The 16780-nt window shown below is 42.3% G+C and overlaps 1 protein-coding gene across 2 annotated transcripts in view; it reads left to right on the forward strand.

The window, feature by feature from the left end:
• Positions 1-16780, forward strand: part of sdr16c5a (short chain dehydrogenase/reductase family 16C, member 5a) — a 35836-nt gene that overhangs the window by 16211 nt on the left and 2845 nt on the right. For both annotated transcript variants that reach the window (XM_023398267.2, XM_087171788.1), the window contains exon 6: positions 994-1119. In XM_023398267.2, coding sequence (XP_023254035.1) covers positions 994-1119 — 126 coding nt within the window. The remainder of the gene's footprint in view (positions 1-993; positions 1120-16780) is intronic.

The following is a 16780-nucleotide window of genomic DNA, read 5'->3' on the forward strand; positions in this document are numbered from 1 at the left end:
GTGAATGTTGTGCCTTTATTCCACCTGGCTGTTCTGTATAAAGGGTGCGAACATGGACCGAAGGGGGCAGGGCATTGTTGTTCCACCTTTATACTCGCAGTGGAGGTAACCACAGAGCTGGATTGACATCTGTGTGAAATGGGGAGCTGGCGTGGTTGGACAGATGCAGACGCTGTTGTGTCACATGTCACACCTGTGACTACTGAATACTGGCCTGCTCTAAAATCACAGATGGAGGTGCTAATATGTCATTTGGTTCAGTGTCATCAATCAAATATGGCATAAGGAGGGGTCTTCTTAAGGAGCTCTGTATAACCCTCCCTGCTTCATTCTTTGAAAACCTCTGATCTGAGGCATTTTTGGCTCTAGGACATGACAGTTAAATGTTCATTGATTGGGCAACCAGCTTTATATATTTTTCAGAAATGCCATTTTAAAGAGATCTACCAAGCCACAAGTCATCTCTTGCAGGGCAGATAGGGAACTTAGTGCTCGTTGGTAAACAGGGTTAGTAACTGAAACCTGGTTCTGAGTTAGAACCAGTTCCAAAATGCCAAGAACAAAAAAAAAAAAGGATTAGCTTCAGCTGATCTCTTCCTGACAGTACCAACAGTTTAAAATTTACTCAATACAATTAACTCTCAAAACTAGCTAGCATTCACAGCAAATGTCATAACAGTGTGAAAGATGGACCACGGCAAACTGTGAAAAGTTTAAAGTGTGGCTTCACTTTAGAAAAGAAAACAAGAACAAGGCAAAGTACAGAGTGTGTGAGTAGCTAGTTAGCTGGAAGTCAAATCTGAGCAAACATTTAAATAATACAAAACTAAACACTATGCAGTGTTTGATGTCTTGCTGCTGCTGCAGTCTCACATAAAGCTCAGCTACTGCTCATTGGCGGAGGCTCAGTTCCAACCCAACTTCACTAGTAGTTGGTTCCCTGCTGTTAGAGGTTGTATTTTATATCTTAATCCTTCTTCATCTCTTCATCAGGTGGCCAAGGTTGCTACCGATCCTGAAGCCAGACTATGTGGCCAAGAAGATCATCGATGCTGTGCTCACAGATCAGGTGTTCCTGCTGATGCCCAGGAGCATGTACCTCATCACTGCTCTCAAGAAGTAAGTGTCTGCCTTTCCTGTTCTCCACGAAACTGCACTGACGTTACACACATCTCTCTACATCCACAACTCCCTGTCCCTCACAACACACCTAAGTATTTATAAGTGTGCACCACCTCAGTGTCCTTCCCTCAAATGTTGACTGGCTGAAGGGTGGGCCTAGACCTCCAAAAGTGACCATCTCCTTGGTCTTGGAGGTGTTCAGAAGGAGGCAGTTCTTGTCGCTCCATTCACTGAAGGCCATCGTCAGATCCCTGTTCTCCTCTTCCTGACCGTTCCTGATATGTGCCACAATAGCTGCGTCATCCGAGTATTTCTGGATGTGGCAGGACTGTATTTAAAGTCCGCCATATACAGGGTGAACAGGAATGGAGCCACAACAGTCCCCTGTGGAGCCTGAGTGCTGCTCATCACTGTCCCTGAGACACAGTTACCCAGCCTGGTCGTCTTGTCAGGTAATCCACAATCCAGGACGTGAATCAGGGATCCACCCCCATCCCTTCCAGCTTGTCTTTAAGAATGGGGGGGTTGGATGGTGTTAAATGCACTTGAGAAATCATAGAACATAATCCTCATGTAACCACCTGGCTCATCCAATTAAGAATGGGCCGGTGGAGCATGTAAAGGACGGCATCATCCGCTCCAATATGTTCTTTGTAGGTGAACTGTAGGGGGTCAAGTGCATGTTCAACCTGTGGCCTCAGAAGGTGGAGAAGCAGCCGCTCCAGGGTCTTCATGATGTGTGATGTGAGGGCCACCGGTCTGTAGTCATTTATCTCAGCCGGTCGTCCTACTTTAGGTAGCAGAACAAGACATGATGTTGTCCACAGGACTGGGACCCTCCCTGTTTGTAGACTTAAGTTAAAGATCCTCTGGAGAGGCTCAGCCAGCTGGGCTGCACAGTCCTTTAACAGCCTCGGACACACACCATCCGTTCCTGCTGCTTTTCCAGGACGTAGCCTCTTGAGCTCCGCCCTCACCTCCTCCGCTGTAAAGGACAGCAGACTTGACTTCAGTGTGGAGGGAGTTGCAGCTGCAGTGTTTGTGGACACCTCTCTGGTGGTGTTGTTGTGCTGCAGCTTCCTCTCTACTTTCTTTTTGTAGTCCTCCTTCTCCTGCTTTAATCTCCTCTTCAGCTCATGTTGCAGACACCTGAGCTTCTCCCTGTCTCCATCCCTGAAGGCCTCCTCTTTCTGCTTGAGGAGGGTCTTGATGTTCCTGGTGATCCAGGGTTTGTTGTTTGGAAAGCAGTGTGCAGTCCTTGCTGGTGTTACAGTGTCCATACGGAAGTTAATGTAGTCCGTGGTACATTCAACCATTTTATCAAGGTCAGGGTCCTTTGCTGTTATCATTTCCCTGTGACTCCAACAGGACATTCCAATCTGTGCAAAACCAAGGTGCAGTTCCTGAATGAGCGGGTGGTTGCAGCCTGCCTCAGTACACAGGACTTGTAGGAAGGCTGAAGAAAAAACAGATTATGATCTGATCTGCCAAGTGGTGGTAGAGCTGAAGCAGTGTAGGCCTCCTTGATGTTTGCATACAACAGATCCAGTGTCTTATTTTCCCTTGTGGGACAGTCAACATACTGAGTGAAGCCAGTCAGGTGAGAGGTGAGAGTCACATGGTTAAAATCCCCCGATATTGCAATGAATGCATCAGGGTGCTGGGTCTGTACTCTCGCAACAGTCGACTGCAGGCTCTGCTCCTGGTTGAATGTAAACTACAATGGCACCGATGTGTGAGAACTCCCTCTGTACATTGTACAGTCTCAGACCAACTGCCAACAGTTCAATATCCCGACAGCAGATCTTCTCCTTCACTGTGATGTGACCGGGGTTGCACCATCTATTGTTCACAAGCAGAACCAGACCTCCATCTTTATTCTTCCCACTTGCTCTGGTGTCTCTGTCAGCTCGTACTGCAGTGAAGCCGGGTAAATCCACACAACTGTCGAGGGTGTTGTTGTTTAACCAGGTCTCCGTGAAACACATGAGACTACACTCACGATATGCGCTCTGGTTCTTCACAAGTGCCTCCAGTTCATCACACTTGTTAGCCAGGGAGTTGACATTTCCCATGGGGATTGATGGTAGGAAATTCTCCATCTCCTAGCCTTTAGCTTTCGCCCCGGCTCTGCATCCACGGTGCGGCTTCTTCAGCTCAGCCGTTATGGGATGTTTAACTCCATAACTGGTACACTTTAAAGCCAGGTGTTCTGCCTTTGTGTGTTTTGCCTCTCTCTCTTTCTCTCTGGCTGAATTGGCTGAAAACACCAACACATACCTGTCAATTTGCATATAAAACAGGAAGTGAGATCAAGCTGATCTTGTCAGCTGTTATCATGACTGCTGCTGTTGTAATTGTGGCTCATTCAGTGCCACTAAATTATATCTGAGTTCATGGTGTGATGGTGAAGACATCCAGCTGTAGTCTGGTGCGACTGGCTTTTATACTCAGATGAGTTTTATCATAACATGTCGTCTGTTGTTATAGTAGAAATATGGAATAAACAACAGTTGGTACGTAATTCATAAAGCTGCTGATTGTAGCATAGTGTCATTTTAGTACTTGGAGTGCTGAGTAATGAATATGACTCCCCCACCCCCTGCACCCTGACATGACCGTCAAGCTTGAGGACAAATGTGGGTCGGAGAGGTCAGCCTAAATAAAACAGGAGGTCTAAAAGTGAGATATAAAGGAAAAGATCTCTGAGGACTCATTATGACACCAGTTTAAAGAAATACTTGGCAAATGTTTTTACCAAACTACTGCCTAAACTCAAGTCTCTGTTTTATGAGTCACATTTAAGGAACTGGGCCTCAGCGTGTTTGTTGACCTTTGACCACTCTTGGTGGTGAGCTCAAATAATTCATGGCTTGTCTGCCTATTTTTGCCATGGTCTGATTTAGTCGCACTGTTATGGTCAGTGACTTAATGTACTAAACAACTAATAAAGATACGTAACTATAGCTGTTCATTTCCCAATTAAATTCTAAGCGCGTGTTCTAACAGCATGTGAATAATCATATATTCCAAATAGTTATAGCTCGAGTTTTAATGAGAATGAAGTGAGAATAGGGATGTTCTGTTGGTTGGGATTTGTGAAATGTGTCTGCATCTAAAACCACACCAGGAAATGGTTTGGTGCATTGGCCTCAGTTGCTGTGGAGACCACAGAGGGCATCTGACAACAACAACCTTCTGTTTGTTACCAGTGTTTGTGAAGCCGGTGCAGTTAGTCCAGTATATTAGTCTAAAGTATAATTAGACCTATTCTATAACTGATGCTCACTTTTCTACCAACCATCCTGACAACATCTGTAGCTGAATTTCCAGTTGTGTTTTTGTCGCTTTAAAATTTAAACTTATATCTCTCTATCTTTGTATCTTCAAATCTCTCCATTCCAGTCAAATGTTTTCAATCATCACTCGTATGTGTGAAAATTTGACAAGTCTCCTGCAGTCGCTTCATCCAGTTAAAGCTCCATATAGTATAAAGGTAGATGTCCATGTGTAGTTTGATTATAAAGCAGGTCTAGGTTCAATATTAATACTGTGAAAGTATCAAAGCCTCAGTCCACAGAGAAATGCACACAGCCTGTATTCAGACACTGAGCCTTAAAACCAGCTGTCAGGACTTCTGGAACTTTGTGATGTCACAACAAAGCAGTCACCGCTCTCAGCCGCACCCCAAGCCCCGCCCACCTGGACCCACCATCCAACATTGCGAGATTTGGTTTCTTGTGTTTACCTGAAATCTGCTATATTTTTATTGGACCACTCTGAACACAGTCAGCCAATCAGAAAAGAGGCTCAGTGCCTCCTCTCTTCTGATTGGCTCATTGACCTTTTGTTACTAGAGCTCCAGAGAGAAGCCTGAGAGAGGAGATGTAAAACTACATTGAGATGGTTTTTTGGTTCTTAAAACCACAAATATATCTTCTTATGGATCAGCACTTCAAATTAAACACAGAAGAAGAGGAAAATATGGAGCTTTAAATTCACATATAATGATCCTCTCAGTATCACTGCTGCTTTGAATGGGGACCTGGGTACAGTACATAGACTAGGTTTAGAATCTATAGCTATGCTAGTGGATCAGTGAGGTTGTATTGCTCATTGTAAAGACCAAACTGTTTTTTTTTTTGGTTTTTTTTTTATCGTTAATCATGAAATGAGAAGAAATGAGACAGGATTGACAGGAACTAACACCTTCTAGCTGGTGTATGAGAAGATTTGATCGTAGCTCAAGTAAAATCAGTGGCAGACATGGAAGGTGCCAGGTGTCTTCACTGTCATCAGTCCATTTGACAGAGATACTGTATCTTGATTCATTAAAATGTTGAATTTACTTTCTGCAACTACAACAGCAACAAAGTCAGATTTGACTTTTATATATATTTGTTCTCTGTCCTCATCCTGTCCCTCCATCAATCTCTTCAGTGTCCTACAGTGGAAGCAGACCTCCCTCCTTGGCTCTTACCTGGGACTGTCAGGTTGTCGAAGCAGACTGACCAGACACTAACCTCAGTCAAACATTCACCGTTTACTACCATGTTTCCTTCAGACATTCATTAGTGTACATGTTCTCGGACAGAATGTTGCTAGACTTCCATACATTCTGTGACTTCTGGGCTCTTTGTTTTATACATCCATGTCAGATGGACAGAGTTGACATTGAGATTTACAGGAAATAAAAGTAATACAACAGCCGGAGGTAAAGCAGAAATACTGTATTTAGTGGTTATAAATGAGGCATCAGAATGTTGGCCATACACCACAGTTAAATGTGTAATCCGTATTCTTTGTTACATAGACATAATTTTCCACACTGCATGCAAAACCTCAGTTTGTTTTGAGTATGCTTAAAGGGGAATTTTAATTTATAACAGTTTGGGCCTCATTTTAGTGGGCGTGGCCATGGTATCTATCAGTTGTGATAATTTTGTACTCAACAACGTCATTACTGAGATCTGGAGAACACAGCAACATCCCAGTACTCATGAGATGAACCAGCAAAGCAAGCTGGTTAGCATGCTAACGAATTTCGGTAGAAGAAACGAAGTGATAGAAATAAAAGTAAAACAGGAGGGTTTGTTTCTACCTCTGGAGACAGATGTTGGTGAGTAAAGGAATCAGGTCTGATGCTGAACTCACAATGTTTCTTCTAGACTGATATATAAAAGGCTGTTAATGCTAACGTTAGCTATGTAGCATTATCAGAACTTACAAATAGCTCCTTTAAAATTTTACAGCACAGAGGTGCAGCACACCAGTGGGTGTCATTCATAGCATCCATTCTGATCAGTTACATAACCTGTCGTCCTATCAGTGAACCGGTGAGCTGTGCTGAACAGATAATTGTGACTCCGGACCATCTAATGTCTGGACAATGACTGTGAGAGCAATTCTGTGGTTAAATGTTAGCTCACCAGTGTCCAAGTTATAACTGATAGAAATGAACCACAAATTGTAAAAAAAAAACAAAAAAAAAACAAAAAAAAACATTATCCTGTAAAGAGCAAATCTCCAGCACTAGCACTTTGTATAAACCTTGTATTTAGTACAGAGAACACTGTTATTGTGCAGGTCGTTGCTTTAGCTTGCAGCAGTCTCTCAGCCTGAGGACAAAGTTTTCAAATAGAACTTTTCAGCGGGATTATTGTTGTATGTTGAGCGATGGGACAATGAGCTGACGGCGTGTTTTATTTTGACCTCAGACAGTTAAGTTTGCATTTAGACAAACAGCCTTCACTGTCACCCAGAGACAAATGGTGCAGAGAACCAGGCTTTTGCAGGTTTATGACTGCGAGGAGCATGAGGGTGTTTTATTGTTTGTTTGTACTCAGGCAGGTTTGTGTACAATGGACTGATTCAGGGCTTAAATGCTCAAACACTCCGAGTACCTGTCAGGCCAGTTGCCATTGTCTGTAGAGGAGCTCCAGGTGATGTGTCATCCTCTCTCTCACACAAATTATCTGGTTTTCCAAAATCTTGTACAGATTTTGATTGAATGTAAATGTCGGTTGAATAAATGGTCTGTTATTTTTCATGCTGCTTTTTCCTGTATGACTTGAGTAACTTCCAGTCAATATTGAAGCACTAAATTTGCTCTAATTGTGTCTTAAGTAACTGCCTCTAAAAATGCTGAAAGTGTTTAATAAAGATTGTGTATTTTGTCATGAATTTGAAAAATGTATGTTTTATAATAAAAACATCAGCCCCAGTGAGGGTCTCACTCTCCTATCACTGAGGCACAGGCGTAGTCAACATTTGAATCATTTTAAGTGACCATTGTCAGGCCACACCCTCTATTATGTATAACTTTAATCCTTAATAAAATGTAAACAGGTGAGTTATATAAACAGTTGTCATGAAGGAGGAAATAAGCTGTAGTCACCAAAACTGTTTTTGTACCAGGCTGTAAACATGTTTATTTCTGCTGTAAAGTTGGACATTTTAACATGAGAGTCTATGGGGATTGACTCACTGTTGGAGCCGGTGGTCATTAGAGGAACTGCAGGCTTTTGTACTTCCATTCTTTTTTCAGACCAGATCTTGATAGGTCTGTTATGTAATGTGTTAGTGAAATACCATTGGTTACTTCAACAGTTTTGTAAAATCTTTGCAGGGTGAGTGAAAGAGCCCTCCTATGTGTTATATTGAAAGTGAAAACAAATCTAACTGATAATTTAAATGGATTTTCTGTAATCTATGAATTCACTCACTGCAGCAAAGTACACATGTTGACGGCAGTAAACACTGTGCAGTGGTGATCACAGTGTCAGACAAAGTTTCAAACTCTACTTGTCTGGTAAAATAACTATTGAATTCATAGTGATAAAGAACAAAAATGGTTCAGTTTTTGTTCATGTGGATGTGCAAAGTAAAACACACCACTGTGCTTTTCATTTGGTTGTGGTTGCCATTTTGTCCATTTTGCAACGTCCTCAGACTACATATTATATGTCATTTATAGTCTTTTATATTATTTATTTAGGATAAAGTGTATTTGTCACCATTGATGATTGCCCCATGATCCTGTAAGTGTGCTGGGTACAAAACATTGATATCCTTTGTTTACAATTATGTCTAATGACAATGTCTCTGGATAGTATGGATGGGGTCACAGTCTGTTGTCCAAAGTCCATATAAACTGAGAGCAGCTGGGAGGCTGATCTTCAGGGTGGAGGAGACAACCTCCTCTGAAAGTGAAGGAAAGCAGTTGGAGGTTTGGATCCTTGGAGCACACTGAAACTATCAGTGATAAACGATGGAGGTTAGCCTCACCTTTAAAGGCAACATGTGTTTGTACAGTGGCTTCAGAAAGAAGCAGAGACTACAGCAGTAATATTACATGGAAAGAAAGACGAGTAGGGGAGAGTAGTGTGAGTTTGATAATGACGACGTGGCGCAGATTTGGTGAAAGGGAAGCGATGTGCAGCAGTCTGATTTCAACTGCAACCACAACACGCTGACAAACAGAAGTTATCGTGTATGTAAATAGATATTTCTTTTACTATTATATGTCGTTCTACACTCCTCATATTAAGACATTTCCTAAATCATTAAGTGAGAAAATATTTAAAATGGTACTGAATATAACTCATGTTTGTAGAAATTTTAGTAAACTTATTAAAAACAAAGACTGAAATCTCTCATGTACAAATGTCTTCAGACCCTTTGCTGTGGCTCCAAACTGTGGTCATCTGCTTCCAATTTACTTCCAATGATCCTTGAGATAAGTCTAGAACTTTACTGGAGTTCACCTGTGGTGAACTGAACTGATTGCACCTAGTTTAGAAAGGCACATATCTGTGTATATAAGGTCCCACAGTTCACACTGCAGGTCAGGACAAAGACCGAACCATGAAGACCAAGAACGCTCATAAATGTCCACAATATATTCATGGTGAGGTATAGATCAGGGCAAAGGTATAGAGCCATCCAATCTGGATCTGCCAAGAAGACTGATAAAGTACCCTAATCTAGGTGTGCAAAGGTTATAAAGATTTAATCTAGAAGCTTTGACTGCTGCCAAATGGGCTTCCACTAATGTACAGTGGGGTCCAAAAGTCTGAGACCACATTGAAGAAGAATTATTTAAGATTCTGCAATGTTTCTAGATCAGTAATCAAATTTAATCAAATCTGGGGCATTGACCAACTTAACTCCTCAACTTAACTCTTTACTAAAGGTCAGATTTGTTGAGTTTTATCCCCGCAATTGAAGCATGTATACTGATGACAGGTGGATTTGATCTATTCTTGTTCAAGTAACTCAATTTACAGCCACCTGGAGTAGATAAGATTGTCCACACTAATACTTTTTCATCATTTTAAAACAAAATATATCTGTACTGAACAGCATTTTACTCCATATCACAAACAATCTCTGTCCACACTCTGCAGTTGGTTGCTAAATTGCAACAAACACTAATGAGGAAAAGCAACAATGAAAAATCAGACCAGAGACATTTTTGCTTGAACCGGTCACAAGGTGGAACTGTTACTGAAAGTAACATATGAGCAGCAGAAAACAAAGTTTGGTAGTTGTGGAAAAGGGTCACGTGATGGATGCATGACGAATCAGGGAAGGATACATGGTGACTGATAAGACCTAATCAGGAGACGAACATGGAAGTCAACACCCCAGGGTTTTCAAACTCAAACAGGGTCAGCAGCATTTCTAAGTGTCTTGGTTTCAGGGTGTTAAACTCCCGCAGTTGTGTAAGGCATGAATGTTGCAAAAGCACTGAGTTTTAAAACTAAAACATATTGCTGTGGATGTAGCCTGAGGCCGTGTCTCAAGTTTCCAGCAGATTATTGTTCACTAAGCAGCATGTGAAAAATGGCTTCAGAACTAAGTGAAAGTATCAGAAGGCAAATAGATCTAAGCAAAGAGCTGTTTTCTCAGCATCAGATCATGGCCAGACTCAATGTTTCTAAGGGGCCAGTGCATGGAGCTCTAAACCACTTTACAGAACCTACATCAGTTGTATCTAAAGCACGATCAGGCAGACCAGAACTGACCATACCATCAGAAGATCAGTACGTCAAGTTTAGTTTCCTGAGGAATAGAAAAGTAACTTCATCACAGTTACAGAATTCACTAAATAAAGAACACAAGGTCTCAAAGGACCAGTAGCAGTTTCTAAACAAGGCCAAACTCTCAGGATGGACTCAGAGATACCAGCATTTCAGGGCGCCTGGGTGGCTAACCTGGTAAACCGAGTACCACATGGGTTTAATCCTAACTGCAACCATGCCTGTTGCTGCATGTCATCCCCTCTCTCTCTCTCTCTCTCTCTACCTGACTTTCATTTCTATCTCTCACTGTCCTGTTGGAATAAAGTCAAGTATTGCCAAAAAGAAAAGAAAAAGACAAGCATTTCACAGTAGATGACTGGAAGAGATATCTAAGTGAGAGATTTATGACAGTAGCAGAAGGGTGGATGTGAGGAGAAAAATAGAAGAGAATGATACCACAGTGAAACATGGTGGTGGGAATGTTCAAGTCTGGGGTGTTTTGGCTGCTCTGAAGTAGGGAACCACTTCCAATTGAGAACCGGTTCTCGATTACTACTCCATCCTTCAGAGTCATGCTCCACCCTCTGCTTTCCGTCTTTGTGGAGAAGGATTCATACTGCAGCAGGATCATGACCCTAACACACATCAGAGCTTTGTGAGAACTACTTGAAGGCCAGTGAAGGAATCCTGACTTTAATGGACCTGACCTCAACCCCATTGAACCTTGATGGGGGCACTCGAAAACCGAGAATGCTGAGCATTCTGGGACGTTACAAGAAGGTCTGTGCAACATTGTCAGGTTAATGGTGGGAGGACATGGGTCATCAGGTTTGGAGTCCATGCTGCTGGAGTTCATTAAGCCAAACCAACCCAAAAAACTGATGAAGAAAAACTGCATTAGATTCAAAACAGGCAAAGTGTGTGTGTGTGTGTGTGTGTGTGTGTGTGTGTGTGTGTGTGTGTGTGTGTGTGTGTGTGTGTGTTTTATTGGACTGGCAAGTCTTTCTCTCGTTCCATTGTCTTGCTGTTTTCCCTCCACTCAGCACAGTGAATAAGCGCGGTTGACACCGGGCCTGCTAACATTGACTCACATTCTCAAGCATCACAACAAACTGATAAATCCCACATTGTGCTTTTAAATGGTCATGAGCACAGTTATGACACAGCAGTGTGTAGGCAGTGTTGATAAATGAGGAAACCTAACCTGAGGCCTTTTTTCCTAACTGGATCAGAGAGCAGTGACTCACAGAGCAGTGTCTGGACCTTTTTCAATTTTCACTTCACTTCTAAAAGCACTTCCCTGTAGTCTGTTTATCTTCCCTAAATACCCTCCATTTGTTTACCTCATTACCTTTATACACATTTAGTAAAGTGTGCTGGTGTAATCGAGTTCAGGTCCAGGTTCATTTATTTATACAACCTTTTATCACAAGTAGAGGCTTTAAAGAGCGGAAATAAACAAAAGAGGAGACAAGAACAGGAAATTAAAACCAACCTACCCAAATCAAATGAATCACACAACTACAGGAGAAAATTAAAATAACAATCCAATCTGGGTACACATGAAAAGGCAGAACATTAGAGTCCACATTATGGGGACAGTAGCAATCAATGAAAGCACAGAGGACTGGAAACTTGATGTGGAACTTTGTCTGGGACCAGTGGCTGTAAAGCAGCAGCATGGTGTCATTAAGAAGAGAGAGCTTTTGTGTTCATGAATTTACAGATTTACTTCCCGGTTTCTCCTCATTATATTGATGGAACAGAATGTCGGCTGTGATCCCAGTGAACGTGGGATTGCTGGCCTTGGTTGTCAATACATACACCAGCCCACAAAAACCTGGAATCAACTTCAAGTCAACTTTATTTCTAGAGCACATTTAAACAGGACAAACTCAAACTCAAAGGACAATTAAAATACATAAATGCAAGTAAAACAAATATATAGAAAAAGTAGAGGACAATGAAAGCATAGTAAATATACTATATACAGAAATGTAACCATACTAACAAAAAAAGCAAAAAAAACAAGGAGCAAACACACAATTATTTACATGAAAACAGACTAAAAGGTTTGAGCTAAAAAGGCCAGTGAATAAAAATATCTCTTTAGCTGAGATTTAAAAATCGAGATGAAGGTAGCACGTCTGATTTCTAATGGCAACTGGTTCCATAATGTCGGAGCAGCACCTGCAGAAGCTCTGTCTTTAGTGTGTGTGGTGAGACATTCAGGAGGATGTTGGAGTTGAGTGTCAGTGAATGAGGTCAGTGATGTGAAGTACGGCCTGGACATTAAGAGCTTTAAAAGTAATCAGCAGGGTCTTAAAGTGAATTCTAAAGTGAACAGGAAGCCAGTGAAGAGAGGCTGAGACTGAGGTGATGTGCTCAGGCTGGTTAGTGAGTCAACATCCGAGGAATTACAATAGTCCAGTCGTGTTGCGATAAAGGCGAGTCTCTCTGCGTTATAGCAGCCCATGTTCTCCCACATCTCATAAAGTGACGACACCATTCGGTCGTCCAGCGTCTTACACAGGCATCATCTCACCTTCATTTTGAATCTTCAAATGCTCTTCAGGATATTTAAAACATTAGGTGTGGGGCTAATTGATACTCAGTACACCAGTGAGTATAAGTATGTATACGGTGTACTACATGTGAGTGTGCTTAATGAAGTATCTGATTTGACACACAACATCAGTTTATAATAAAAGGTTGTCTGACATCAGTAAAAGATTTTCAGCATTGATCTTTAATGTTGTTGCACAGTTTAGAAAAAGGGTCAAAGTCAATGCAGCAGTTTCTTTACTTCCATGCAGGCTTGTTTCATTTCAAATACTCAGTCAGTAATGGTGGCTCTCCTTGGTGCTAGCATTGTTGTGGAGAGGGTCTCCTCCAACACTGGGGTCATTCCATTAGTAGCACCACAGAGACTCCCACACTTAGCTGTGGCCTTGCCTTTAAACACTTGGTCTACATAGCAGCAGAGGCCGGGGTCAGGGTGGTGCCGCGCTGGCAGCTGCGACTTTGACAGCATCTGATCTCTGATCTCTCTGACAGCTGCTCTGATGTTTTCATTCATGCAAGAATAAAGAAGGAAAACATTTTCCTCACATCGATGGAAGTGTGGATGAATGGATCAATAAAACAAATGTTGGATAAAAAAAGGACATGGATGGATTCATGGATCTGGGAACAGAACTGCTGCACAAAATGTCTGTGAATGCACAGCTGAGTGGGCGCAAACTGGATAAACACCCAGCAGAAAAACAGCAACAGAGACATAATGTAAGAAGTAAATCAGCTGGCTGGTGTTTATGACCTGCAGTGGAACCAAACTCAGGCCTCAAGCTGCCACGGCAGGTGGACCTATCAAAGACCACAGGTTTTATGGAGACACCGGGAGTCTTTATGGCAGTGGGCACAACTATCTGTCTGGATACAACTTATGAAGCACGATAATGTTGCTGTCAGGAGCTGCTTTTTAGCTGATGTAGAACAAATCAGTCTGTTTGAAAGAGGCTATAAAGCTGCTCCCTCACCCACCTCTCTGTGAGAGGAGCCTCAGAGCAGCTTATCTCACTGTGTTTCATATCAAACAGGGGCTGCACTGGATACATAATCATCACCTGTTGACATTTAGTCAAAGATTAATCACAACACAGTGTCAAAGCCATGGAAATATTGAACACACTCATTTTAAATGTCAGTACAGCTGCGGTCATCTATGTTGCGCCGATGTCTTGAAATTCACAAGGGGGGGGTGGAGAAGTGCAACGATTTAAATCATTAATGAGGGTGTCCACGCTGCTTGATGTGTGTGGAGGTCTGTGATCCCCTGAGCCGGAGGAAACACAGGTGAACGTGATCCAAACAGAGGCTGCTCCTGTTAAGACGTGTACCGACATATCCACATGGATGAAGGAACACCATTCAGCTAAACCCAACTCAAAGAAACCTGGGTGTCATGTTTGAAGACCAGTTCTCCTTCTCTGACCATGCTGCATCAGCCTCCTGGTCATGTCTCTTTGCTCTATACAACATGATTCAATCAGGCCTTACCTGACTCAGTACTCCACCCAGCTCTTTGTCCAGGTCATGGTTCTCTCACCTCGACTACTGCAATCCTCCTCTGGCTGACCTCCCTTCATGCACAGTGAAACCCTTACACATGGTCCAGAATGCAGCAGCCCGTCTGGTCTTGGATCAGCCTAAAAGTTCACATGTCACTCATTGACCTCCACTGTTGACCCATGACCGCCTGAATCATTTCAGTCACTGATGCTGCCTTCAGAGAGACTTCTGGCTCTGCTCCATCCACTTGAACCCTGATGCTCCTTCTCTGTGTTCCACCAATGAATGTGGTCTGTCATCACCATCCCTGCACAGAAGACAGTCTCAGTCCAGACTGTTCTGGTCTGTGGTTCCCTGATGGTGGAACAAGCTACTGAACACTATCAGAGCAGGAGCGTCTCTCTCTCTTCAAGAATCTGTTGAAGACTCCTCTCTTCAGAGAGACCTCCTCTCCTAACACCTCTAACACCCTAACATGTCTAACGAGCTCTTACTGTAACTCTACCTGCACTTCTTCACCTGATCTCCTTCACTTATTAAATAGATGTAGTACTTACTACTTACACCAAGCTCTCCCACTGCACTGAAGTTTTAGTGATGTTGCTCACTGGTGAGTCACTTTGGATAAGAGAGTCTGACAGAAGAGTAAATGTAAGAAGACAACCTGGCATCGTCTCTAACCTGATCTGGGATCACTGATTCCAGATGTCAGTGTAGCTGATCACACAGCTGTTGTCATTAAACCTGTATCTGCATACTTTTTTTGCTAACTTTACCACTAGTGATTGCTGTGTAGCTATGTATTTCATTTTACACTTTTTCATTTCTCAGGCATCTATTTTATAAATAAAATGCTTAAAATGTGTCTTTATATCTTCAGCATCAGTTCAGGTTTGAAGTGTGGGGGCCTGTGTTGTGGGGGCTGGGTGTCCCTGCTGCCTGTGAGGATCACTTAGTGGAACAATGGGAAATGTCCTCACAGTGTGATGGGTTGGGTACCACTGCCTCTACATCCACATAAACTGGATAAATCTACATTTTAAAAAGGTTCAGTGTCAAAATACAGCTGCAGCATTGTGTACAGTAACAATCACAGCAGCAGAGTGTCAGTGAAAGTCAACTAAGTTTACTTTTTGCATGTAGACTGAACGTTTTAATGGTCTCTGGCATTGTTTGACAAGCCGAGTGTAAGACTCAAGACCTTTATTTGAAAATCAGCTCAATTAGAAAGTTTCCACATTGTCCTTGAAGTTCAGGTCAACTTCTTTTAGAGTATCTTGGAGTTGGGGATGGGTTCTTATAGCTGAAGCTATGTTAGTATATAGCGAGTATGAAAGATAATACATACAGAATCAAGTCCAATGACCTTTGGTCTGAATGTCAAAATGTTTTTGGCTGTGGAGCTATGTTAAAGGGAAGTCACCTGACCCAGCTGAGCTGCTGCTGTTATCGCAAAGTGAGTGTACTGCGTCCTGCCTCTGGTTCTGTGTTCAACTTGCAATGTTCATACTCTGCAAAATACAAGTCAGACTCAGCCCACTCTGCACTGGAAAGACCTGTTGCCTGTTTTGCTTTCTATCAGCTTTAAGGACACAGTAAATGTTACGTAGTTTTATCACATTGACTGAAGCTCAATATAAACGGACTCAGCGTTTTTAAGAGTCAGGTAGGCTTAGTCGTGTTGCCTACATTTCCCATAAAGCAACATATCAGACTCTGCTTTGGTAGAGGGCAGTGTGGATCACTGACAGAAGGTCCATCACTTGACCCTCATGAATAAAAGGTGTGATATGTTTGCAGTGAGACTGATAATAGAAATGAAAATGTTTGTGATAACCTCAGAGAGATAAACCCTCAGAGCTTGAGCTGACTTCTTCTGCCCTTTAATTACGTCTGATAAGAACAATCTGGAGCTGTTTTCTCTCCTTATTCTTTCTTCTCTCCTTGGTCCATTTGTCTGAGGACAGAGCCATTATTCTCTGTTAGAAAGCTTCTCGTCTGTGGAACGCAGCTCACACAAATGGAGCTGGTGCCTCGCCTGTCACCTCTGTTCATTTTACATAAAAGCCATTGTGTTCAAGCTTTTAATAATCTGTTGTTGTATTATCTCGCCTTGTCTCTGCTCTCTCTTTGAAGACAGTCATTGTTAGTCAGGGGATTGTTAGTCATCCAAAAGCTGCTACCACGGGCTGATTGAGGACGAGATGCAGGAAGGCATCAGTCTAAAAACTCAAACTAATTATTTTACATTAGCGTTTAACATTAGCGGACAAATGCATCGACCCCCGGAATGCTTGACTAGTTTTAAAGAGGTATTTAGCATCGCACTTCCTTAACATTGGGGGAAGGGCCAGATTCCTTGTTGTCCTGGGTCTCAGGCTGTGGAACAGTCTTCCCTGGTCCTCAGGTCCGTAAACTCTCTCAGATGTTTTAAGTCAAAACTGAAGATCTACCTTTTCTCTAAGTGTTATTGTGTAGACTTTTTGTGTGTTGGGTGTGGTGTGTCTCCAGTTGTGCTGTTGCTTTTATTCTCTTCTATTAACCTTTTATTCTTTTTAGCA

The sequence above is a fragment of the Seriola lalandi genome, unplaced genomic scaffold (assembly GCF_002814215.2).
Source record: "Seriola lalandi dorsalis isolate HSWRI2012SDOR001 ecotype SW California unplaced genomic scaffold, Sedor1 jcf7180002054981, whole genome shotgun sequence".
NCBI lineage: Eukaryota > Metazoa > Chordata > Actinopteri > Carangiformes > Carangidae > Seriola > Seriola lalandi.